The 27753-nt window shown below is 38.8% G+C and overlaps 2 protein-coding genes and 1 long non-coding RNA gene across 4 annotated transcripts in view; 1 reads left to right on the top strand and 2 right to left on the bottom strand.

Annotated features, from left to right (window-relative positions):
- The window catches only part of LOC143415819 (uncharacterized), a 272397-nt gene that overhangs the window by 192818 nt on the left and 51826 nt on the right, over positions 1 to 27753 (top strand). The window lies entirely within an intron of this gene.
- Positions 17124 to 18506, bottom strand: LOC143415813 (uncharacterized). The gene is made up of 4 exons (XR_013096253.1): positions 18460 to 18506; positions 18079 to 18202; positions 17877 to 17955; positions 17124 to 17177 (listed from the first exon to the last, which is right to left on the bottom strand). It is a non-coding gene; the product is annotated as an uncharacterized LOC143415813 (long non-coding RNA).
- On the bottom strand, positions 25038 to 26392 carry LOC143415812 (uncharacterized). The gene is made up of 4 exons (XM_076881218.1): positions 26240 to 26392; positions 25681 to 25822; positions 25462 to 25534; positions 25038 to 25246 (listed from the first exon to the last, which is right to left on the bottom strand). Exons 1-4 carry the CDS (start codon positions 26316 to 26318, stop codon positions 25205 to 25207), a joined length of 336 nt encoding a protein of 111 aa, XP_076737333.1. The 5' UTR covers positions 26319 to 26392; the 3' UTR covers positions 25038 to 25204.

Here is a 27753-nt window from a genome sequence, read left to right as displayed (position 1 = left end):
ATTCAGGGAGTGCAAATGTGGTTGATTAAAAGTTTGACCTGTTATAAATTAATGTATTTTATTAACGTAGACTGTAAGTGCAACCAGCTAGGGCTGCAGCCCCACACAGTGGCTCTCTGCAATTAGAAATTCTAAGTTACCAAGCTGGAAAGTTTTCCCGTTCAAAGCCATAAAACCAGCAAAGTTTGGCAGTAATATTTATTATTTATAAAATAAACCACTGTACGTAGGGGGTGTCAGAGAAAACTGACATATAATAATCTAATCAGACCAATGTGCAACCAAATATAGCACATGCAGGTGTTGCACCAAGCCCATTAGTTGGTGGCAGTGGCTCAGAAGGTTATCTGCTCCAAATGTTGGTGGTTCCATTTCTGCATGCTGGTGTCCTTGAGCAAGATACTGAAGCCTGAATTTCTCCAGGTGTTTTCATTAGAGTGTGAATGTTAGCTATAAACCACTTAGACATAGAAAAATACTTGAATGAATGTGTGGGTGAATAAGACATGTCAGATAAAGAAATTTTAGAGTAGTTGAGTAGGTCCAGTCCAATTCTCATTATAAGTCTTCTTCTGGAGTATTTTAATTTAGTGCCATGTCACAAACCTAGCATTAATATGATGTATAGCATTCACCTGTGCTTTTCCAACTAAATATTTCTATTCTTGAACAATAATCCTCTTTAATCTTTATCTTATACTGGGCCTTTGTATACCCACTGTCTGAAACAAGCTTAAAATATAGAAAATGGAAAATAAAGCAGAAAATGAAAGGAAAGAATAATCGGTCTTCTTCACACTCCCGGACTCATTCATTGATAGGACCCTCCCTTCCATCTGTATGACAAAATATCCTGCTATGGTCCATAAAATTCAAGGTATGAACTGATGGAGTGATCTGAGACTGTGGTGCATGAACAGAGAGAGATACATTTACAGAGCTTGAGTCCTCCATCAGAGGCCTGAGAGTTTGAGGGTTGTGTACAATATCTTAGCTTCCTAGAACTGCAATCTTTTGGTCAGAGACCTCTGATGTTGTTTCTGGAATCTGCTGGAGCTGCAGTTTGGGAGTTACAGCTGCTAATCCTCCTATCCTCCACTTTTTACTTTCCACATCTAATACGTTCAATTTCGGGGGGCAAAAGTCATATTTCACAACATCTTGGCTGGTTTGCCAGCAGCTGTCTATCTGGAACTCAAAGGACAATGCGATATGTGCATGTATGCATTTTCTTGAGTAAACTAAAGTTTCCCACACGTAGTTTCACTTTTCAGTTTAATAACTTGAGATTAAAGAACATTTTAATTTTCCCACCTTCACATAAACAGGACACATCTGCTTCACTTGTATCCTTTTTGCTGTACACTAACATACATCATCTCTTTGAACTTTTGCCACGTCTACATAACTTGCGGTTTACCACTTGTGTAAAGTTGATGCACGAAGGCCTGTGCAAACAGCTGAGAGGTGAGGACAGTGTTGTTGACACACACCGACTAAATCTTTGAAAAAGGGGGAAATCAATAGATTCTAAATGCACTGTGGAATAACTTAAAGTGGATCAGGTCATAAAGGAGGGAACTGCTCAAACTTAGTAAAGTAGAAAATTAAATCAGGCTGAATGTCTGCAAGACGTCCTGATCTTGTGAAATCTTCAGTTTTTTCATGTGAAAATGTGTCTCATTGTACATCAGTAATCCTGCTTACTGAAACCAAAGCTTTTTTAGGTTTAGAGGGGATGTGCTTTGGCCGGTTAGTGTGGCTTCTTTGTTTTTCCTATTTCTGCTTATTGCTGGTGTTCTTTTGGCTTTCTCATGGCATTCACCTTTCGCTTATTTAACACCTCCCCACACCCTTCCAGTGTAAGACTGGTGAGGAATTGTTTTGGCCCTGCTTTGACGTTGAAACCAACAAACTGACATTCATACAGATACTGTGGGAAATGGGTGTGAAAATGCTGGTCGTGCTCCAGTAAAGAAGGGACAACACTCTTTGGTACATTTCTCAGCACAGGCCGTGGGTGTTTGAAACACTCATTTGGTCTCGGTTTTTAAACCTCTAGTACTGATGTGGCAGCAGTGTGCACTTTTTTGGGCAACTGTGGTGTCTTGAAGTCAGCCTGAAACTAATCTCTCCCACTTCTCCCTTTCAGTGTGCTCATGAACTCAAGTAGTGACAGAAAGAAACAGGTGAAACATATTTAGGATTCTCTTTTATACCCATGAAAAGTTTCTTAATTTAGAGTTCCTGATGAATCCCATTTAAGTCTAAAGTGAAAAATATAATTTTATTTTCATGTCAAGCACAGTTCCCTTACTTTAATTGGAAAAGACCTGCAAACAGATTTGTCACAACATGCAGTAATGTGATTACACATTTGCATTCAGTTATTATATACTGAGAGGAAACCAGAACATTCAATAGTAGGGCTGCTCAAGAATATATTTATAATTTTTTTTAATGCGATTATTAATCTTAGTTATTTAACACATTTACAGCTGTTAAACTTAAAACATTTTTTAGGGGATTTCTCTGAACTTGACACTTCACTTATATTGAGTTAGCACCCTAAAAATGTGTGTTTATAGCCATAAATTCCACCTAGCAAGGGCAGTGCCTATTCCTGGTGTTGTTGGTTATCTTTGGGTACATACGTGGGCAACAAGAGTCCCAAGCTGCACTCCCTGGCAGCCAGGGGGTGGGGGATGATGGGGGAATAAAGCCAACGATCAACCAACACTGGTTGTGTGCAAACACGAAAAAAGCACCTGCAGCCAACACGTCCAATATTTTTAACTGAGATCCTCTGTAATAAGATGTTCATTTTGGTACCCCAAGTAGGTTAACATTTAATAGAAAAGGGGGAAACAGAAAACAGAAAGTTGTTAAACTGGACGATGTTAAGGGGATAAATAACAAGTGATACATTTTTGGATTCTTGGTTTTCAAAGAATTTCCACTGACAGTGGAAACTGTGACTTCATAGTTTCCACGTACCATGAAGGAAAGGATTTCATTTAAAGCTCTTGGTAACTTCCTGCCTTCTCTCTAATGTCTGCTATATAAAATGCAGGAAGGGGGAAGTAATTATGCCCAATAAGACAGATAACCAGAAGAACTGCTGGGTCATGAGCCACATGCTCAGACAAAGTCAGCTTTTTGTAATTCAAAGGGCTTTATTATTCACCAAGAAAGATCACACCTTTAGTCATGCTCACAAAGAGCTACACAGGATATGATGAAATGATGGTCACTTTGTTGCAAACATGTTAAGGCAATCGCCATGACAACCACCTGTTAGGAAACAGTCTGTGGCAGGCTGAGCTGTGAAAATAGCCACCGGATGAATCTATTAGAAGCGTTTGACACAGAGCAGGTGCACGCGCTCAATATGTTTCACACTATTGCTGGTTAATCTAATTATATATAACAGGCCACTTCATTAGTGGTGATGAAAATGTTCCACCGATTTTGGTCTAAGTTTTTTTTTTTTTTTTTTTTTTTTTTTTTTTTCTAAATGACATCAGAAACAGCAGTATGCGACATTACGTGATGGCAGAGCTTCAGTTCATCCTTTGTCATTTTTTTTTTTTTTTTTTTTTTTTTTTTAATAAATAGGACAGGGGGAATGAATGAGAGAGAGAGGGGGAGAGAAAGAAAGAAAACCAAAGGGGAGAAGAGACGGTGAGAAGGGGGGGGAAGAGAGAGAGAAAAAAAAAAACAAACAAACAAACAAAAACAAACAGAGGAGACAGCAAACAACAAAGAGCAACATAATAATAGAGAAAACAAAGCACCATCACAATAAACTAGCTAGTCATAGATATCAGTATTTACTAAGTAATAAACGATATTGTGCAGCACGCAAGATAGACAGCGCACAGTGTGCTTTGAGGCAGCAGCCAAGAAAGCTTTAGTCCGCGTCTGTGAATACCCATGTGTACACCTGTGTGCATACCTGTGTGGATCAGCATGCTTGCATTCCAAAGGTTTCTCCATGTAATGATCTGCTAGGGAGTGTGGGGGGGCCACAGCCCCGTCCTCCAGGGTGTGAAGCGGGTATGGAGGAGATCAAAACTCCAGACATCCAGAGGCCCCCAGAACACAAGAGACCATGGAAGACCAACAGAGGGGCAGCCGCGCCACTGTCCCAGTAAGAGCTGAGGAGAGATTTTGGTCTAAGTTGACACGTCAATCTCGTCTCCCATCACATCCCAAAAGTGTAGTAGTCCTTTGACTAAAGTGAACTCATTGTCATGTTTAAGATACCAGTTAAGGAGAATTTGAGGTTTGTGACATGGCATATTATTCTGCAGGGAGCAGCCATCAGAAGATGGGTACACTGTGGTCATAAACGGAGGTATATGTGGTCACCAAAAATCAGACAGGTTGTGGCATTTTACTGATGTCACAAATGAGCCCAAAGTATGTCAAAAAAATATCCCCCATACACTTACACCACCAGCAGCAATCTGAACTGTTAATATAAGGCAGGCTGGAGCCATTCTTTCATTAAATTTACACCAAATTCTATGGTAAATGGACTGGTTCTTATATAGCACTTTTCTACTCTTCTGAGCACTTAAAGCGCTTTATACAACTTGTGCATTCACCCATTCACACCAGCACATTGTTCTAAGTAACATTCACACACATTCATAGTCCGATGGATGCATCGGAGAGCAATTTGGGGTTAATATCTTGCCCAAGGATATTCGGCACGCAGACTAGGGGAAGCCAGGAATCGAACCAACAACCTTCCGATCAGTAGATGACGTGCTCTACCGCCTGAGCTACAGCCACCCCAACCCAAACGTTGCAGCAGAAATCAAGACTCATCAGACCAGGCATTTTTTTTTTAATGTCACATTTTCCAATTTTGGTGAGTGAATTATACTCTCAGTTTCATGTCCTCATCTGACAGGAAAGGCAACCACGAGTGGTCTTTTGTTGCCATCTAATCAGTTTCAAACAGTCTCCCTATTCTCTTCTGGTCCCTGGCATCAACAAGACATTTTTGCTAACTGTCGCTAACTGTATAGTTCCTCTTTTTCAGACCATCCTTTGTAAACCTCAAAGACAGTAGTGTTGGAAAACCCAGTAGATTTTTGAAATTCTAAAACCAGCATGTCTGACAACAAGTCTATTACATCACTTTTCTTCCTCTTTCTGATGCTAACTTTAAGCTTCAGCTGGTCAGCTTGAACATATCTACATGCCTAATTACATTATTTAATGACATGTGTTTGGCTGATTAGATATTTGTATGAACAATCAGTTGATCAGGTGTAGCTAATAAAATTCCTGGCGATTGTGTGGTTCTCCAAGGACGTACAAAATAATTGTAATAAAACAAAAAAACAATGTCAGGGACCATATACAGCTTTTCATATGACCTCTGAGATGTGGTTTCTATCTAGTTTATCACATTCATTATTTGTCATTGATTTGATTTGTGATCCAGCCCTGAGCTGTTTTTCAGATCAAATTTTAAATAACACAGGGGGATGGCATGAAGTTTTGATGTTCACATTTAGTGCTGCCATGTCTTTTTTACTCTAATGACACATTAATGTTATCAATATTTGACATGAATTAAACCACTGAATCCACAGCAGGTGCCACCTAAAAAGTGATGCTGTTTTTATGATGTTACCTGCTGTTGACGCAGCCTTGGAATCTGTGTACTGCTAGATTGGTTCATCTGGGCCGAGGTATGACTATATTTGGTCAAAGTGCTACGACCCATTAGAAACCAGAAAATGTCATGTAAGCCACCCAGTCTTAAATATCCACGCTAATTAAAATACAAGCATCATGGGCACCAGTTTAGCTCAGTGGGTGTGCAGGGAACCATATGCTGCCAGCATGGAGAGCAGGAGGCCTGGGTTTGAGTCTGACCTGCAGCCCTTTGTTGCATGTCTCCCCTGCTTTCCTGTCTCTGGCCAAAAAATATATATGGGAATAAAGTGTTTCCTTCAAGAAACGTAAACAACACAATCTGTTGTCCCTAAATTGCTAATGCTATGCAGTCATAAGCAAGGTAGTATTGCATGTGACCTACCTGCAATGGGATGCAAACTTCAATACAAGAGCAGTAATGAGTAAAATCACAAACTAATCACCTGCTATCAGCAGTATTTACTCACTTTTCATATAAATGTATCTAAATATTTAACTCTACATACTTCTGAGTAATTTCATGCATCTGTGCTTATGGTGGATGTATTAACTGATTTGCCTTGTGAAGTGTTTTTGAGATCAAATTTTAAAGAACACAGTGGGATAACACGAAGCTTTGATGTTCACATTTAGTGCTACTGTGTCTTTTTTTTTTTACTGTAAATACACATTGTTATTAATATTTGATAGGAATCAGAATGAAACCACCAAAAGCACACCAGGTGCCACCTCCATAGTGATGCTGTTCACATGTTGTTATCTGTTGTTTAGAGAGTTTGAAATGACTCATCATTGGAAGTCATGTACTGCAGGCTAGGTTGTCTCATCAGGGCCGAAGTATGACAGTTTTTCTATTTTTGTAGGAGTTGGGTGTTAGTGTGAAAAACTTTTTTGTCAGTTTGCTGAAAACTTAATAAGTTGATGCCTGGTTATATATATATATATATATATATATATATATATATATATATATATATATATATATATATAAAGGAATTGCTTTATAACCAGGCATGTTGTTAGACAGGCTGCAAACGAAAATTTTTCGCATCCTTCTGCATGCACACAGAACGGTGGGGAAGTCCCAGAGCAGATGCCATACTTTTGACTACAGAGATCCTGCCACCTGACAGAAACACGGTCTTATCTTTTCATTCATAAAGTCACTTAAAAAGGTGTCTGATATGGTTTAAATAAAAGTACTGTGGCATCAAAGAAACTCATCTCCACACCTTGTAAAAATCTACAATTCTACAAAAGTGAAACAAAAGTATTGTACAGTGAAAATAAGGCTGATATGTTCAATAAAGATCAAACAAAAAACCCTCACATTTTAGCATTGTATATTCCTAATACTCCATGATAGCTTAAACTTTTCATTTAGTCAACATTACATAATATTATTGCTTTGGAGCCTATATTTAAAGTGCCCATATATAAAAACATTAGTTGAGATGAGGGAATTTCCAAACATCAAGTTATTAAAAAAAACCTGCTTGCTGCTCTTGGTGCTCTCGGTAGCTTTGTACAGAAAATAACGTAAAATCTCTGTGTTTTTAAAAACGAGGAAGGAAGTGGTCAGTTTATTTCCTGTGAAAGTTTCTAAGTGTTGTAAGGACAGCAAAGTGGACCTGTTATTAAATCCATTTGTACTTTTTGGGAAAGTCTCAAAGCTGTGCTGAAAGCAGTGATGTGTTCACTAGCACACTATAGCTGATGAATTATGATGGTACCTGCAATTGGGAATAACTAAAGATAGGAATGGATACAGAAGATTTACATCTATTAGTAACTTTTCCCCCTCTTTTCTAGTCTAGATGTGCTGAAGGATTTTATGACAGCCACATCATTTAGTATTTCAATATATTTAGCTTAAAGCTACATGAAAAAATAAAAAAATAAAAAATGGATATGTGCTTTGTGAACACTCATTTTCATTAAAACCCTGAATCCTCTATAACTTTTGACTGACTCTACAGATGGCAGAAATTATTTATACATGAAAGGTCCAAAGTTACAGCTAAGAGGTTAAACGAAAGAAAGAACGTTGTGTCATTTGTGGCAAAAGCACAAAATGATATAAAAAAAAGTCTCCACTTTAAAATCTGCCCCATGCAAGACATACGCGGTCAATTCAGAAATGATTAAAACATAACAATCAATTAGCATCATTACCAGAAACTCAATAAATTAAGAGGACCAATCTTAAATGAAGTCAGTTATTTATAAAATGCAGTGTTTCTACTGATGTACACCGTCCTCCAGGAGTGGATTTAAATGTAACATGGAAAACATGGAACCTGCTACCTTTACAGATTATACAGATTCATCTGTCTGGCAGCTAAAAATAACAAAGACATTCTGAGTTGTTAAAAAAAATAGATATTCATATGGTGGAGCAGGTTGTCTAAAAATCTCACTATTAGTGGTTAGAACCCCAAACCCTCCACATGATCTCTATTAGACCATTTTAGATTTCTTCAGCTGAGATTATGAAAATAAACACGTGCTTCTCAACATGGTTTAAATTTTCAAGGGCTTAAGGGACTGTTTTAAATATCTTCCAGCAGAAACGTACGGTGGCCCTGAGAGGCCAAACAGGCTGCGACTTAAGAAAAAAACAGCAATAAGAAAAATGCTACAAAAGCACACAAAACACAACGGAAATAGGGAAAAACAACAACAGAAACAGGAAAAAAGAAAACAGAAATAGGAAAAAACTGATTTCCTAAAGCACAAGGGAAGTGTTTCTGGGGAGACAATAACCCGACGGACCAGTTGCAGGAACCCAAAACATGGTAGGTGTGTTTTATCATGATTCATATAATACTGATGACAGATTTTTATGCTATTATGCTAACACACTTACCTCTCATCTTTTCTTTCCTCACCAAACCGAGAGATCCTCCACTTCTTTTAAGTGCCTCCCAGCGCAGTTCTGAGCATATTTTGGTTCCTGCAACTGGTCCGTCGGGTTATTGTCTCCCCAGAAACACTTCCCTTGTGCTTTTGGAAATCTGTTTTTTTCCTATTTCCGTTGTCGTTTTTCCTATTTACATTGTGTTTTGTGCACTTTTGCAGCATTTTTCTTATTGCTGGTGTTTTCTTAAGTTACAATCCATTTAGCCTCTCAGAGCTACCGTAGAACAATCTTAAGCAGTGATTGAAGTGGCAGTAAATCTGAAACTCTGCACTGAAACCATGAAGATGAAAATCTTTGAAAGTAAGACCACACAAAGGCCGTCCACACAGTATACGGCATCAGTCTGAGGTAACAACACACTGCAGCAGTCATGGTAAGGTTAGTGTTCAGTGGTCAGTGTTTCTCACAGTTTTTCCACCATCTAGTGGAGAAAAGAAAACCTTGAATCAACCAGTCGTCTTTACTGACTTTGCATACAGCACAACAATGTGGACAAAGTGGGAAACTGCACTTCTTTAATTATGAAGGATATTCTTAAACACAGGTTTAATAAATCAATAAATCAAGATCAGGTAATCTAAATTCAGAACAATGTTTGGTAAAATAATCTGCTTTGTGTTGTCTGCTGTGGACGCAGGATTTAATTTGGAGGATGGCTATAAATTGCACAAACTGGTTAGATCCTGCCATGCATGTATCTTCTGCTTCCCTGCACAACTACATGTGCTATGGCAGTTTAATCCATGTCTTTTTTGTTTGTTTGTTTCTAAGATAGACAGACACAAAATATCGGACTATAGACTAATATAGATAATATATATAATCAAGGCCCTGGGACTAAATCCACCTCTTTTTAAATTTGTTCAATCTATCAGTTTTGGCTCTGAAAAACTGCAAAGTTAGGGATTTGAAGACGGATGACACAAATCAATATACCCACTTAGGGTGGCTGACATGATAAATGCCACTTTAATTAATCAGCATGGCCCTCTGAACATGGAAAATTGAGTTCAGGCAATCATTAGACTAACAATAGTAACTTTGTAACAGAGCATTCCAAAATCTCCAAAAAATTGATTCTGTTCATCTGGACGTAGCATTTTGTGGGAGAAATGTTTTGTCACTCCTCCAGGTGACTTCTTCAGTCTCAGCTGACTGCAGGTTTCCCAAATCTTATAAACAGTACATTTGCATAATGACTGAAACCAGCCCAGTGAAGGAACAAAGAGCCGAGAGGTCAGTTCCTTAATTTTAATTATGCGACATCGAGGTTGTGGACAAGTGGGTGAAGAATTTGTCTGACAGACAGCTCACCCAAACAGAGAAAAACATCCTTGCTAAAGGGTTGAATTTTGCTGTCACACCGAGACAAATCCCGCTAGTGGAACTAATCACAGCCACAGACACAGCAATTCGAAACAACAATATTGCAGAAGTGGAAGCAGAGCAACTACGGAGGAAAGTTTCGGCCTGTCTCAGCAATGCAAAGCCCCCAGCATCCAACATCACCATAGAGGAGAGGAAGGCACTCACATCACTTAGTAATGACAACAACATATGATCCTTCTGGCAGACAAGGGTTGGTGCACAGTTTTGCTAAACCAGAAAGACTATCATGAGAAAATTTTGTCACTGCTCAGTGAGGAAAATACTTACGAGCCCCTGAAACGAGACCCAGGAAGAGGTTACAGGAAGAGGGTGATAGACTGAAGCAGTTGGAACAAGACAAGGCTATTGACCGGAACTGATACCACAGGCTATATCCAGGGGGATCTACACCAAGTCTGTATGGCTTACCGAAGATACATAAACAGGGTGCACCTGTAAGACCAATTGTCTGTATGATTAACTCTGTGACCTATAAAATTTCCAAGTTTCTGGCTTCGATCCTCAACCCGCTGGTAGGCAGCTCTGAACACCACATCCACACTTTGGATTTTGTTGAGAAGGTGAGAGATGTCATTATGGAGGCAGATGAAACCATGGTCTCGTACGACATTACATCTCTTTTCACTTGCATCCCAGTCACAGAAGCGTTGGAGGTAGTCTGTAAGAGATTACAGGATGACCCCAACCTCAGCAACAGGACCACTCTAAGCATCGACCAAGTGTGTTTGCTTTTGGAACTGTGTCTTCATTCCACCTAGTTCACATACAAGGGTCAGTTCTACAGGCAGAAACATGGGTGTGCCATGGGCTCCCCAGTTTCACCCATCGTAGCCAATTTATACATGGAAGAAGTGGAAAAGAGGGCTTTGCTATCCTACTCTGGAACACCACCAGATATGTGGATGACACCTGGGTGAAAATAAAATCTGAGGACGTACCACAATTCACAGATCACATTAACTCGGTGGACCGACACATCAAATTCACCAGGGAGGATATGAAAAGTGTCAGGTTAGCCTTCTTAGACTGTGAGTGGGACACCATCCCCACTGACACAGCGGCCAGGGAGGCAGATGAACAGCACATCAAGAAGGCCCTGAGTGAATGTGGTTATCCCAGCTGGACTTTTGTCAAAGCTGGAAAGGCACCTAAAGAAAGCTCCAGCCGATCCAGGAAAGAAGGACAACTGCTGCCTAAGCGAAAACCTGTAGTGATCCCATATGTGTCAGGAGTATCGGAGCAGTTGAGACGCATTTTTTTCTAAACACCGGGTCTCTGTGGCGTTTAAACCCCAAAACATGCTGCACCAAAAATTGGTCCACCCCAAGGATCGGGTCCCTCGACACAAACAGAGTAACATAGTGTACGCTGTTAAGTGCCAGGAGGATTGCCAGGATTTATACATCGGGGAAACCAAACAACCTCTGGCAAAGCGGATGGCACAACACAGAAGAGCTACCTCGTCAGGCCAGGACTCTGCAGTCTATTTACACCTACAGGCCAGTGGACACTCTTTCAATGATGAGGATGTACACATCTTGGACAGGGAGGAACGCTGGTTTGAGGGCGGAGTCAAGGAGGCCATTTATGTGAAAAGGGAAAGACCATCTATAAATCGAGGAGGGGGGCTAAGGGTACATCTTTTGCCATCTTACAGTGCTGTGATTACAGCCATTCCCTAACTCTCTGTGAATGGTACTCATGGCCATTGATCAGTGGTCTTTGATCAGTGGGTTTTGGTCAGTGGGTTTTGGTCAGTGGTTGTTGATCAATGTTCATGAGAATTTGCATAATTAAGATTAAGGAACTGACCTCCCAGCCCTTTATTCCTTCACTGGGCTGGTTTCAGTCATTATGCAAATGTACTGTTTATAAGATTTGGGAAACCTGCAGTCAGCTGAGACTGAAGGAGTCACTTGGATGAGTGACAAAATGTTTCTCCCACAAAAACGCTACGTCCAGATGAACAGAATCAACTTTTGGAGATTTACTTACCTGGATGATTGAGCACGCATCAAGGAGCATTCCAAAAGTTCTCTAAAAGCATCCAGTACCCCATTGTGACAAATTGAAGAAAAAAAAAGTGTACTTAAAATTATTGGAAATTTCAAGTAAACAAGATGACAAAACAAGTGAAGAGCTTTGAATACCCTCTATGAAACCCTCTGAATGACCTCCAAGGCTGAGCCCACATTCTTCAGAGGAAGCTCCCTCCTGCTCCTTGTTCCTCTCACAATCCACAATCTTACTCTTTGAGTAACTACACACAACTACTAAACCACTACTTTCCCAAAATAAATTCCATATAAGACATGAAAGACACCATGTGGGAGTGTTTGTCTGTGGTTGTGTTTCTTAGTACATCATTTCCTCAGAATAGCCTGTTTAGTTTCCACATTTCCTCTTTTTGTGACAAACTACAGTATATAAGATCACACAAGCGTCAGCCTAACAAACTTGCTTAGAGCACTGATCCAGAGTCAGATTTGACACCTTTCAGCTCGTGAAGATGAGTCCCACTCTCTCCATCAGCCGCTGGATTTTTCTGTTCTGTCTGCCTGTTGTGATGCTCGTCCCTGTGGAGAAAGGTACAGCTTTTCTTTTAATGGTGTTTGCAGTGTTTAAAGTATCGAGAATGAAAAACTATCATTATTGTAGTACAGATGGTAATCCAACCAGAAAAATATTTAATATTTTATTTTATAGTGACTAAAAACATCCTCAACACAGCATTTCAATAAATAGCAATTAAATAAATCTTTTGAGATAAATAAGGAGCTGAAGGTTTTGAAACTTTGAAAAGGTTGAACTTCTCTGAGGAGAAGCTTTGCTCTTGTTTGCTCAGTTGTCTGTTTGTTTTTTTCTTTTTGAAGGTGGCTGATAGAAATTAGCGGACATATAAAGGATCTAGAGTTGATAGAGATTATTTTTCCCCATTATATTTTAGTTACAATATATATTTTTACAGACAAATTTACATTAAATTACCGCATAGGTCTAATTAGTTTGCTGTAAATTTATTCCAAGTTTTATCGTGCTGTTTAATCTCATACGTGTCCTTTTTTTTCTCTTTGTCCCAGACTATAAAGCCCATTTCTCACTTCGAAGTTTGGGTTTGCCATGCTGCCGTACGGTGATCACCCAGGAAATAACGATAATCACAAGTTGTTTGGAACAACAACCACGTTATGGCTGCAGTCAACACGCATTCCTGTGAGCAAGATGTGATTCAAACAAAGTCAAATATTTTCCATATGTAATCATGATTAGCTCTCTTTAAAGGCTTTGTAGTGAATAGATGTACTCATAGATGATGTATTACCAGATAATCTGTAAAATAACAGATGATGCATGATTTTGATAAGAATGAGAGAGGAAAACTAAGACTTAGTGTCTCAAGGCATATATGTAAAAATGTTTAACTCTTTCACATTTCTGTTTTTAGGATAAAAGACAATAAAGATAAAACATGGTGCATTGATCCAAATTCTGAGTGGCTCAAAGACAAAATAGAGAAGGTGAGTAAGGCATGGCGTTACACAAAGTTACTCTTCTTCAAACAAATGAAATGTATATTACTGGATCATGTTGTACTAATCCGACTAATCAGAAGTGCCATACTTTTTTACTTGCATTTGTTATTTAACATTTATTAATGAACAATACTTTCCCTCATAGTTGAGCTACTTGCTGTAGTGCCGAGTCTTCAGCTGCCTCAAATCTCAATGCAGTCATTAAAATTTCCAAAGACCCCCTCATTCTTCACTTTTAAATCATTTTTAAACACGTTATAGATTGTTGAATTCTTACTGCCATCTTTACTCCTAGCTACCACTGGAACGATTAGTATTAAAAACCTTTTCAACCAAAATTCCTTCAGATAACAGACAGTCTGTTTCAGTGGAAAGACCGCCTATAATCGATCTATCTGAAAGAAACTGTACCAATAAAACATTACAAGCCCTCAAAACTTCTGTTTTGACTCTATCTTTTTTCTTCTCTTGCAGGAAGAATTGAACTGTCCTCCGGTGATTAGTGAATAAAGTAACAATGAGACCAAAAAACATCAGCGTAAAGAAGCTGCAGACAACAATTATGTTTTTTTTAAATAATTAATAAATTTTATATATATTTATACATATTTATTCATAATGTTTTTTCCACATTGGGCAATTGATGTTATTTTAATTTATTGTGAATACAGTAATAAAAAGTTCTTTGTGACTATAAATAAAATCAATAGTATTGGACAATAAATAAATATGGAGCATATTAAAATCTTCTGGTTGTTGTAATTTCTTTGACATGAATGATGGGTGGCAGTGCAGCGGGGATTTTTGTTCTGATTCAATGTCACATTTCTTTCAAATTGTAAGGATTTCAAAGCATTACAGGTAGAAATAAATAAATAAAGGAGTTAAAGTAAAAGCATTATTTATCAAAACACAGAATGCTGATAATGAAGGGAAACTTGCATGTAAGAAGAAACTAGGGATAGTTTTTTATATAGTTCATGTAACACGAGGCATAATTACATCTAATTCAGCCAATTATAATTAAAATTGCAGCACATTATGTATGAGCACAGATGAGACCTGCATCTGATATGGGTTTATCTGATGTCCCAGTTTTTTGCCCATTGAGTCAAACTATTTTTAAATTCCAGGATAACGTATTTATACAGATCAGGAGATGTGCTATGAATGTTTGCTATAGTCCTTCTTACGCAAAAAAAAAACAAAAAACCAGTGAGCAGTATCTAACCAGTTTAGGAGCTTGTTGACCCGGGGTGTAGGTTAAAGATCAACTCGTGACACTTCATTCATCTTGCACCAATCCATACAGAACTGATGGACCCGTCTTTCTTCACAACAAGAACTACACCATGTGCTGTGAAATTCTTCTCTCACCCTCCAGCACACCCGCCAATTCCTTTTGAGGTATTTGGGTTTGTTTTTTCTTTTATGTAACGATAGAGGCAGGAACAAACCATCATGACAGGTAGTCAGGGACAAAATAATTGAGCAGCTGGTGTTATTTGTCTCACAGCAATGCAGCAGATTTATTATTTTATTATTTAACAACACAGGAGACACAGACAACTATTTACACTGATATCAATACTTATTGGCAATTTAGAATCACCAGAAACATGCACCATATATATGTCTTTGGGAGGAAGCAGGAGTACCAGGATCATGCAAACTCCACACAGAAAGACAGTCCTGGATTTGAGGCCAGGACCTTCTTGCTATAAAGCAACAGTACTAACCACCACGCCACTGCAAGACCCTTACTGGCATCAAGCACTGTAGAGAAGTAGTTATTAAAAGCTGTGCACATGTCTGAAATGTTACCTCGCTTTCCAACATAGTGAAGTTCTTCTTTTACTGTTAAAAACAAGTTGTGATAGAATTAAAAATATGAAATTTCTTGGTCTGTAAGAAAAACCAACCAAGAAGTAGTGCAGGCAGATAGATAACAGTGTTTGCTTGGAATAAATGAACCAAGTGCTTCAGTTTATCTAACTACAACTTCTCCTCTCTCTCCACTTTTGCTTTCCTCTCTCACTCTCTACACCACAGGGAGAACTACATTGTCCTAAAGGCATCTCCTACAAACACAGATATGAATTCCTGGATGAAGATGAAACTGCAACCACAGAGAAGCATCAATAAAATAAAAAATGCTGATTTTCAGGCTCATGTTAAAAGTTGTTACTGAGAATAAATGATCAATTTAGAAAGGTGACTCTCTTTTTCCTTTGTATTGATGATTCACTGTATTTCTATGCTTACTGTCTGCAGCAGTGACAGAAACACCGGAGTTATAAATAACTGATCAGCTAGTTCACTGACCTCAGAGACCATGTCAGCTCTGACATCAGAGGTGTGCGACTGACAGTGGTTTTACTAATACACATGTTATAAATAGAGTCACTGCAGACCTGAGCTTGTAAAGCTTTGCATGTTTCACCTCTGAAACATCTCATGACACAGCTTGAATACACACAGGACCAAATGTGTCTGAATTTCCACAAGAAATGACTTTGCACAGTCAACAATGAGCGTCATGGCAACGTTAGTGGTGATGTAAAACATAAACGAGTGGAGAAACAAATTTAATTTCTAATGCGAGTTATTGACATCACATGTTGGTGTATTTTGTCGGCAGCATAACACAGATTAAAACCATAACCTGACTGGTCAGCAAGAAAATGTAGCTTCTGTTGTGATGTCACTGTAAAATCACATATTTTATCACATTTTTAGCCATTTCTGAATATTTTAGCAATTTTTAGCCAAGTATGACTTACAAATAATGTCACATCACATCATATTTTCCCTCAGTTTCTCAGATTATATTACTGCATCATTTTCTTTGTGTTCATTTCCATCATATTTACCAAAATCTGCACAGCGTGTAACTTTCGTGACTTTCCCTGAGTATCTGTGGGTATAGAATTAGACAGGCTAAACTTAATTTAAGTATAAGAAATGTTTCCATTCAGCTGCACTGACTAAAGCCAGACCTTATGAAAGTGCATGTCCTGCAGAGTCGGTCAAAATGTGGGACAGGGGGACATAAAATGTTGTGCAGCTGCGCTTAGAGAGGGACATCAGGTCACCCGATACAGATACAGGTTTCATGTTCCAGTGTCCTCATAAATGCACATAATGTACATGATCCAAAGCAACACTTTTCCTCAGTTTCCTCTTACGTGAAAGTTTTCTTTCATTATCAGCTTTTCGTTAATATTATTTGTAAGGATTAATAAAAATAATGGTTTTGCCTCAGCTCTGTTATGAACTGATTTCTACCTGTTATATTTTACATGTTAACAATTTGAAAGAAATGTGACACTGAGTCAGAACAGAAATTTCTCTGCACTGCCGCCCAGAAAAGAATCACCAAACTGCATTAGATTTTACTTTAAACATGAGCCATATTTATTTAGAGTCACAAAGAACAACTTTTATTACTGTCATCTACAACAAATACAACAAATTAGGAATGATGTTGATGGCTTAAAGGCTAAAATAATAACTTACATAATAAATAAATAAATACATCTGCAAAAAGAATTACAATTAAATAAGTACAAAATGTTGTCTTTGCTCTGATGTTTTGTGGTCTCATTGTTGCTTCATACACTTATCACCGGAGGACATTTCAGTTCTCCCTGTGGAGAAGAAAACAGAGAAATATTTACAGTTAGAAATATTTTACAGAATATTTTATTATTACTGTCTGTTAGGCTGATCTATAGTTTTGTTTTTGTACGTTACTTCACAGTGGGAGTCTGATATTATCGTCCATCAGTTTCACACCAGCAAAGGCTAATGAGTGGCTTCCCCCTCCTACATTTTTAGAGGTTTCCTTTCATCCCATATCTCTTTATAAAACACTGACTTCACTGGATGTGAAGTCAGTGTTAATTAGTCAGTGGAATTAGTTCCTAATTCCATAGTTGAACTCCACCTCCACCATGCTGGGATACAGTTGGTGACAGTCGCCAACCTCGTGTGCATAGTGACACCAGCTCTCCTGCAGGTCCTGGTTAGAGCGGCCCAAACCAGTAGCTCACAGTGGATTTCCAGAAAAGAACGTCTGCTGTCACCAGGCACAGTTTGAGATGATGGAGCTGGAGTTCATTCAACCGCGAGATGAGAGATTTGAGGCAGCTGAAAGACGCAGCGACTAAACTAGACGGGAGGGGATTTTCCAGTGATAAATTCACTGTAGTCAACGTATCGTGCTGACTATGATGGAAGATGGACGTTTGGCAACTTAGTTTAGTCGGGTGTTTCCTTTAGTGGAACTCAATCCAGTAATCTTGTTTGCAGAAGAGTCACTTTGAGCGATGTCACCTTTGACTCACCTTCTCTATTTTGTCTTTGAGCCACTCAGAATTTGGATCAATGCACCATATCTTATTTTTATGCCGCTTGTTGATGATGCTAAAAGCAGAAACACAAACAAGTGAAACATGTTGTTACATCAGTGTCTCAGTGCAACATGTATAATGTACTCGTTATTAACATGGAAAATTCAGAGTTGTGTTTAAATCTAGGCTTGCTCACAGGAAGGCGTGTTGCCTGCAGCGATAGCGTGGTTTTTGTTCAAAGCAACTTTGGATTGTCTTTACTTCCTGGGTGATGACCTTGTGGCAGCACGGCAAACCCAAACTCTGAGCTGAGGAATGGGCTGCATGAAAAGAGAACAACAATGAGCTTAATCAGCATGACATGACACGAGTGTTATTGTAAGTATGAAATGAACTCAACAAATATTAGGAATACTGCTATTATTCATGATTATTAAATGTTCCTGAAAGACATTGATAATTTTCAAAACAATATTAAACATCTCTCTGGTTGCATTAAAGTTTGAGATACAATAAAGATAGTGTTTCCTTCTATATAGCGAAAACACTGCAAACACCATTCAAAGAAGAGCTGTACCTTTCTGCACAGAGACGAGCATCACGACAGGCAGACAGAGCAGGAAAATCCAGCGGCTGATGGAGAGAGTCGGACACATCTTCACGAGCTGAAAGGCGCCAAATCTGACTCTGGATCAGTGCTCTAAGCAAGTTTGTTAGGCTGACGCTTGTGTGGTCTTATATACTGTAGTTTGTCACAAAAAGAGGAAATGTGGAAATTGAGCAGGCTATTCTGAGGAAATGATGTACAGCAACAAACACTCCCACTGTGTGTTCTTCATGTCTTTATATGTTCACGTTTGTTGTTTTCTTCTCCTTTCTTCAAACTGGCCACATGCTGCCATCATCACCTCTTACTCGTCATCACGCTCATAGCTAGATTGATAAATTGTGGCTGATGTGCAATCCATGCATGTACTCATGCCGGACCTTGAACTTTGACCTATTTCTTCACCAAATAGGAGTTATCATCGAAGGGTTTTTCAGATCCACATTTTTAGCTTTGAACAGCAGAATCCAAAGCTTGACTGTGTGGTTGTAGCAAAGCCTCCAATGAAAGGGATTTTCTTATTGTCTATCCTTTTTTAGGTTGGTTCCTTTCAGTACACCACCCTACAGTTAAAGTTACATGTTCAGTGGACATTTTTGTAACTTTTTGACTACAGACAGAGCTCATTTAAAAGTATACATTTACAGAGTAAATCAGGCCGCCAGTTTTCTGTCCGTAAGACAACACCAACTGCACAGAGCTGCCATGAAAACTGCTGTTTAAAATTAATTTAAACAATCTATAAAGCATGTAAGAGCACAGCGTGTCATGCCTTCTATCCAATTAAAGCCTTAAAAACATAAAATCATTTACCAGAGTGCACACTACACCAGAAAAAGAGCAAGATAGGGAGAGAGGAAAGTGAAGTGTAGTTGGGATCCAATTGATCCAAAGGAGAGAGCAGAGTTCTATGTTCCTACCCTAACCTATGGCCACAACACAAGTTGGGGCCATAGTATTGAGTATTGACTGAAGGAGTAAGATCAGTGATTCATGGATTCAAGCAGCTGAAAAGGGTTTCTGGACTCAGACTCAGAGATCATTCAGGAGGAACTCACTCCATCTGCTCCACATCGAAATAAAATTAATCTTCTCTCTTGTCTAAAAATTGCTGAGGTCACAACATGACAACTGACAGAGAAACACAGGGCTTAAATACACATGGGAGTAACGCGGTAATCAGACCTACAAGACAAAGGAAGCAAAGCAGAATACATTAACAAGGGACAGCCTGTCAAAGTAAAACAGGAAGTATAACACAGAGGTGCAGACTTGACACTGAGCCCGAGACACAACCAGTGTTGGCTAAGTTACTTTGAATTAGTAACTTAGTTACATTACTAGTTACTTCTATCAAAAATAACTCAGTAACTTACTTAAAGTTACTCGTTACTTTCAAAGTAACTAGTTACTAGGGAAAGTAACTTCGGTTTTATTCAAAATTCTCTTGTTAATGTCTTGATTCCGGAACTGGAAACCCAGCAAGATTGCCAGTCTTCGAGCTTGCTTACTCGCCACAAGTGCACTGTGCCACCTACCAATTGGAAGGAAAAAATAATGTGCATAATTCCACGAGAGAAATCCCACGCCTGGACCGTCGTTGGCCGCCGCCATGATTCTAGCCTACGTCACAGTGTATTGTGCGGTTTTTACATCCAACACGAAAACTGCAGTCGTGGTGCTTTCGTTTGTACTCGGAAACTCGGAAATTCTGCCTTCCGAATAGGAAGATGTAGGTAACACCAGACTGCAGATGAGCTGCATACAGGGCTGGACTGGGACAAAAAAATCGACCGACATTTTGACTAGAGACTGGCCCGCCATTATAGGAAAAAAATCACAAAGCCTTTGAATGAAAATAAACACTGTTGTGACAGTGATGCACTGTTCTATATATGCATCAATCTATCAATCATTTGTTGTAAGATTCAGATAATTATTTGTTAAAAACGAGACATTTTAAATGAGAATAAGAAAGAAAAGTATTTCTTTGTGCCCACCTCTCCCTGTTAATGCCCTACCTGGCCCCCCTGGCAACACTTTGCTAGACCCGCCCCTGCACAGTTACCAGCTGTCAGCTACATAGAAAAGGATCCTGGTGTTATTTGTCTCTCAGAAACAGTTCATAACTTCCCTTCAACTCATTCTTGTTACCTAAAAGGTAAACCTGTTTCTCCATCACAGCTCTGATGATTCAGTAAGGACATCTCCTGGTTTCATCTTCATGTTTCCCTCTCACCACATATCCAGACCGATATCATGACCAGCTCCAGCAAACATCAGCTGATACTAGAAATTAATATTAAATAAATTCTAACAACAGCTGATCAAGCTTAAACGTGCTGCTGTTGTTTAGTGCGACATCCACTGGTTTTGTCTTTCTGGTGCAAAGTGGGCGATAAACAAACAAGAGAGAAAAGCCGATCAGCTGATCATTGATCAGTTTCATGATTGAAGTAGAAACAGGAGAGGCAGGGGAGAGAATGAGAGAAGAAGAGGCAGCTGTGCAGCATAAAGACACAGAATAACTCCAGCTTTGTGTCTTTTTTTCTATTCTAGCTGAAGTACAGGACAAAATATGGAAAATAAATCCTCTAAAATATTCTTACCAAATTGGCTCTTTCTTCTGAAGACATTCACCTGGGACAAAATCAAGATTTGAAAAAATAAAGATTAACTCACATCATCTGTTTGATCGGAACCACTAAGGTCTACTTGGGTTACGTGTACAGCTAGCAGAGGTGGGTCTGAGAGCAGTCTTCCTGACTTCATGTGAGAGGTCAGTGTGTCACAGCTTCTAAAAATCAGTTTCAGCCTTAAAGTGTATAACATCACAAATCAGACTCTGCAAGAGAAGAGAGAGCAAGCAAGAAGGAAGTGCTGAGTTAGACTGTGTGTGCTACTCTGTTTGTGGGTAACAGAGCCGAGTCTGACAGCAAAGCTATTAATTTACTGGCTGATTTATGTTCCTACCCTCACTTTTGGCCACATGTTGTGGGTAGTGATTGAGTGTGAGATCTGTTATTCGGGGGTTTCCAAGAGATTCAGAACTGACAAACTAAAATGGTTAAATGTCAATAAGTCTTATTGTAACTAATGAAACAGAGAAAGTGAACCTAAAGGATTGTCCCTCAGGAGACAGATTTGTTGTTTCCTGATGCAAGGACTCACAGACAGATGGTTCATTTATTCAACTGCATACTTTTCCCAGTTCTCCAAGATAAGCTCATCCAAAGCTCCTTTATAAAGTCCAAATCCTCTTGGAATGTGTTGCAAATGTAAAACTCTCTAAAACTCAAATGTATTAATCATACACAGACACACTTGATAGAGAGGGATGGCAGAGATCAACACATGGAGGACAAGGAGGACTAGAAAGAGTAGATCATAGTTTAAAGCTGAAGAAAGGAGCTTTGTCTAATAGGTGTCTGGACTCATCCTCAGATCATTCAGGAGGTGTTCACAGCAAAACTGATAGTGCCCACATCTAACAGAAAGAACTGAGGTTGTTTGAGCAGCTGACTAAGACACCTCCTTGGTAAGTTGTTTCTGGCAACTTTGGAGATTATGGGATGCATTCGCATGAATAGGAAAACTCAGAATATAGCAAATCATAAACACAGAACACTACAGCAACATGAAATCACAGACCAAGGAAGGGTATTAGCAACAGTGCTCCATGTTGAAAGATGTCACAGTTCCTAACATACCTTTAATAGAAAGTGGGAAAGTGAGGCACTCTTGAAGTATAACTGGTTTCATTCAGTGGGTATGATTCAGAAAAGGTCACTTTTAACTGGCATCACGTTAAGACAAGTTTCCAAAGTGAGGATGTCCCAGTCTGTTACATCTCCTCTGCTGGCAACTGTAGTGGGAGGGGCAAAGGTGCAAGGAGAGGAGCATAAGTTACCATGGTGATGTACGCTGATAAACAGTGAAGCACTTTGGTTGCACAGAGAACGCAGGGTTAACTAAATAAGCCTGAATCATCCTGCTTTGTACAGGCCTCTGATGTCTGTGTTTGGGTACCTCCAGGGGCGATTCTAGGATCAGAGCTTTGGGGGGGCTGAGCACCCAGAGAGCTGCCCGGCCAGCTGAGATACACTTTACTCGTCACAATGAGACTTCTTCCCTGTCTCTTTCGGTCCCTGCATCCTCCCTGTCCTCATCGTCTGTTGTCTTCGTCTCCTTTATCAGTCATCGTAATTTTACCATCTCTGTGCAAGTCTGCAAATTTCTTTATTAAATCATAAGATTCTTAAATTCATCAAGTCTCTCTGTGCCTGGGTCCTCGTCACAAAACATGACATCACTGTTTTGTACATTTTAACAATTTAATCCCCACATTTGTGAAAGAAAAACAAAACACTTTTTTGAAAAGTCTGTAACAAAACCATCAAATCAGATAAAGGTTATGTAAATGCTGCTAAAGAAGAATGGATTGGAATAGAAAAAATACATTTCCTAACCTTAATTACTGGGGAAGAATAATGACTGATGCTCATAGTGAGTAAAAAAGTAAACTGAGTGCATTTTTTGGACAGAGATTCACTTTTAATGCGTATGTATAATATAATACAGATACATAAAAAACACTCCCAAAACAGAATAAATTATTACAAATCAATTATTACAAAATATTTAAAAAATATATATATAAATGGAGGCAAATTTGCCTCTGGTAGAATGTATACAATGCATGAAAAAATCTTTATTGCAGATACTAATTTTGTGTTGTAAGATTTATGAGTTTCATGCTTTCATAGTGGTCCTTAGGAGAGCTTGACATTTTATCAGGTGGTCCACACTGTAAAAAGTTTGAGAAACACTGATAAGTGTCTGTGTGCTTTTAGAAAACATTTAAAGCTGCTGTGCAGAATCTTTGAAACAAGCTTAAAACATATTTAGAATGTAAACAGAGCATCTGCTTCTCTTTGCAGCTTCTCACTCCACCAGGGCTGTTTCGCTCTTTCTGATAGTGTGCAAATGTGATGCATGTACTGCAGCAGTCATACAGACAACTGGACGGTCCAAAGGTTGGCCTACCTATTACTGGCTGAGGTTTTAGTAGAGTTGCGGCTGAACCACATAAAAATATATCATTAATTTTAATCTCCCCGATCAATTATAATGTTATGTTGGAATGTTGTTAAAGAGGGTCAAAAATGTTTCAACCCAGTTTGTTTTGCAGATTCTGTACAGCAGCTTTAATATAGGGAGGACACAACTTCCAGATTGTGAGTAAAATCAGGTTTTTTCTCTTTGTCAGTTTAACAGTTTCTGTTGTGCCTGTCACTGTTCCCTGTCTGTTTTCTTACCTGGTTCTTCCTGACCTTGTACTTTCTCCTCACGTTCCCCTCTTTCCTCTCTCCCTCTTTGGACTGACAATCATACACAAATAGATTGTATTCAATTAGATGAAAAATTTAATTAATATATAAAAAATACTATTATGATCACTAACAAAAAGTTCTCTCTCAGTGTACTTTCAACCAAAAGGCAAATAACCAAACCACATGAACATCTAATAAAAGATAAACATTGAAACACTGATCCAACATTATTCTTGATTGATGGATCATTTGATTTTTACACTTTTACCTGAATGTGGCTCCTTTTTTTGAAAAAACTTCCTTATATCCATTATGAACCTGGCTGTCTCTCTGTACACAATGCACACACACACAAACACACACACACACACACACACACACACACACACACACACACACGCACACACACAACAGGAGTCATAAGGTTAATGGGCATCCAGTAAGTTAGCTAGTTAGTATCCATTTCAAGCAGGACAGTGGTAACCACAGCAGGCTGCGGACAATTATAAGTTTTAGATTTTAAATACGCTGTATACATTTCAATGGGAGCAACAGGACGGTCATATGTTGCTGATTTTACTACGGAGCAGGACGGATTGTAGGGTAGCAAACATTGTCGGAAACACGTTTTCAACACTGCAGGTTACCTGGGTGTAATGTTTTTCAGCTAAAAAGAAACATGGACTGACTCCTACCTAACTATATAAAGAGTAACTGAAGGTTAAATGCAGCCAACATGTTTTAGGCCAGGCACTTACACCTCCGCTCTGCTGCGTCTCAGCCACCATCGCTCTGGCAGAAAGGCGCTAGAGCCAGAGTAGGGGAGAGTTGAGCTGGAACAAACCACTTTGCGGGGGGGAGGGTTATCTATACTTTTGTTGTTAAAATGTTCCATCTCAACCAAGTACTGTATGCTTTTTATATTTTTAGTAGTGTGTCACACAAACAGCAAATATTGTCAAAAAAGTAAGAAATCTTTGGGGGTGCTTTGATTCATTTTGCGGTTGCTGAAGCACCCCCAAAATGGTCTAAAATGGCCCCTGGGTACCTCCCCACATTAACTATGACAGTTAGTGTTGTATTGTCACTTTAAATCCTGACAGCAAATAATAAATAATCTCACACAGACTAATGAAACAAATCAGAATTTTAAATACTTTTATTAGAATTTGACATCAATCTCATCTTGAAGACAGAATAAGGTCATTTGAAATATTCATATTTACAAACATCTTAACTAAACAGTTCCATAAAATCTGATTTTTAAGCTCTACAAATAATTTACAGAAATAATAAAACGTTTCTCAGCAGATGTTTCTGTAAAGGTTTGAACTGGAAAATGCTTCTGTGGCTGCTTTGCTTCAACTTTCTTTGTTCCCACATCAGCTTCTTTTAGAAATCACTGGAGGACACTGCAGAGTTTTCTGTGGTGTGGAAAGAGAGAAGGTGACATGAAAAGAAGACACGACAAAAAAAAAAAAAAAAAAAAAAAAGAAAAGAAGACACGAAGGAGCAACATTAGAAAAGTCCAGAGTCTTTGTATAACCTTTTAATTCATTTATAATCTGAATACTTCAGTTGGAAATGTTGTTTTTTCTAGACTTTGTGCCCACAGTTTGATTTATATTTTGTTTCTGACCTCGTTTATTTTCTTTTTCAGCCACTTCGTGTCTGGTTTGAGAAAAAATGTCTTTCCTCCTCTTGTTTTAACCCTGGAATAAGAAAAGAAAGGAATAAGTATAGAGAGAGGAAGAGAGAAAGGCAAATCAAAGGCTCACTCCTCGTATGTAGATGCAAAAATGCTAATATTTGGATACAGCCCTACATTTTATTTACATTCAAAGGAAGTTCTGCTTACAGGTAGCCAGGTGTGCAGCCCTGTTGGTCTTGTTTAAAGCAGCTGATGATGTTTTTTGTCCAGTTAGGTGCGACATGGCTGTTTTTCCTAGTTTTAGAGTACTCAGCAGCATGATAGCAGGAACTCTCCACGTGGCCAGCCCCTGCAACACACCATCACACATTATACTCATTATTATTCAGAGCTTGTCAGACTTTACACAGGATAAAATGAACTGTGTTCTCAGGTGATTTATAAAGCTACATAAATGTTGTACTAATTATTATGTATAATATAAAACAAGTGGTTTTAATTAACCATGAAAATCTTCAAGTTGTGCTTTAAATTTGTCCAGAGTTTCTCCAAGTAGCTAAAACAAATTCCCGAATGTAGTCAGCTGCAATGTGTCACCAAACACCGGCTCTGTTACAATCTACAGTAGTTTCAGTTCCTAATGACAGTTGTTGAGTTGCATTAAGGTCAGATAGATTCATAACCGCTTTGATGAACAGACTTTTAGCTGATGATACTGAACTGTCACAACAGAGCAAACTCCAGAAATACACAAAAACTCTGATACCTTCTGATACGATGATGAGCATCACCACACTCAGGGAGAGCAGAAGAATCGGGCGGCCGGTGGAGAGACTCGGGCACATGTTCAGACGCTGAAAGCACCAAATATGAGTCTGGATCTAAAGTTTGTTTGTTACCAGTTGATGAACTGGTCAGAGTGTGAGAGTGAGTCATCTTATATACTGAAGCTTGTCACTGAATTAGGGGCTGTTTGGTGATGTATTGACACACAATGGAAACATGACAACCACACAATGCTGTGGTTGGTAGCTTTCTTCCTCCAGTGCTGAGGGTTGTTGTTTAGTTTGTTCCAAGCTAACATTTTCTGTAATGAGTTGAAGCCTGATAATATGCAACCTAAACCCAAATATGAATAGTCATCCAACAAGCACTGACATTTTATAGCAGTAGCAGCAATATTAGCAGTTGTAGCCGAATTAAGCTGCTGTGAAGCAAGCTCTGGTCTGCATGATTCATCATTATTGCAATAATAAGCAGCACTAAAAGTAAGAATTAAAAGATTTATTTATTTACTGAAATTAGTGTAGAGGAAAGTTCTGCACCCTAAAGGGAATTTTACACCCTTTCGTCAACCGTATGTCAAAGAAGTCCAAGTCCAGCTGCTGGATGATGTATTTAAATGTTTCGTAATATTTTTAAACACACATGATTCTTAAGTTGTCACCTCACATCTATGAAACGTTGCCTGTAGCTTACTTGTTTTCTCCTCTGTGCAGAAGTCCTGTTTTGTTTCCCTGAGAGGCAGTAATCTGAAATAGGATCTGTGGAGGAGCGATCTGACCCGCTCCTGTTGGCGTTTGAGCTCAGATCTTCACGAACTAATAAATTAAGATAAATAGTTCACTGTAAGTAAAATCACTTAAAGTGACCTTCCTGAGCCCTGTGTTTGAGTTCAGCCTGCACATTGATTATGAAAATTAGCATCTATGCAATAAATTTAATCAGCTGTTTTTCCAGCACAACACATTCATTTTTCTCTCATATTTTTAATCCCTCATGTAAATATTGACACAACCATGTTATACGTTCAAGCATTTTAATTCACCTGGTTAATATATATATATATAGAAAGAGAGAGAGAGAGAGAGATGTTCCCTTGGTCTGTGGAAGGGCTTTCCACAGACCGAGCACAGGGACTCTCTGTGACGTGATCAGTTTCGTTCATGTTAACCTGCGGGTGTTGATTTTATTAGTGGTTTGCACCTCCTACATGTAACTTTATGGGGGTTTCCTTTCAACAACCATCTGCAATTAATGGGTGACCCAGTTTTGTGGTCAAATCTGAAAGTACTTTCCTCTATGACTTTTGTTTTTAACAGCTTTTAATGAGTGGTCACCACAAAAACCACCTCTATTCTTTGTCATTTTCAACAAATATACACCATAATTTAGCTTAAGATTACTGTTTTTTAGTCATCTTTAATATGCCACTGATCACATACAAAATACATGATGATCCATTTCCAAACTTTATTAATAAGTCGTTTGAACTCAGGG

The sequence above is a fragment of the Maylandia zebra genome, unplaced genomic scaffold (genome assembly GCF_041146795.1).
Source record: "Maylandia zebra isolate NMK-2024a unplaced genomic scaffold, Mzebra_GT3a scaffold05, whole genome shotgun sequence".
NCBI lineage: Eukaryota > Metazoa > Chordata > Actinopteri > Cichliformes > Cichlidae > Maylandia > Maylandia zebra.
The sequence above is the reverse complement of the archived record's forward strand: the minus strand, read 5'-3'. Positions and strand labels throughout refer to the sequence as shown.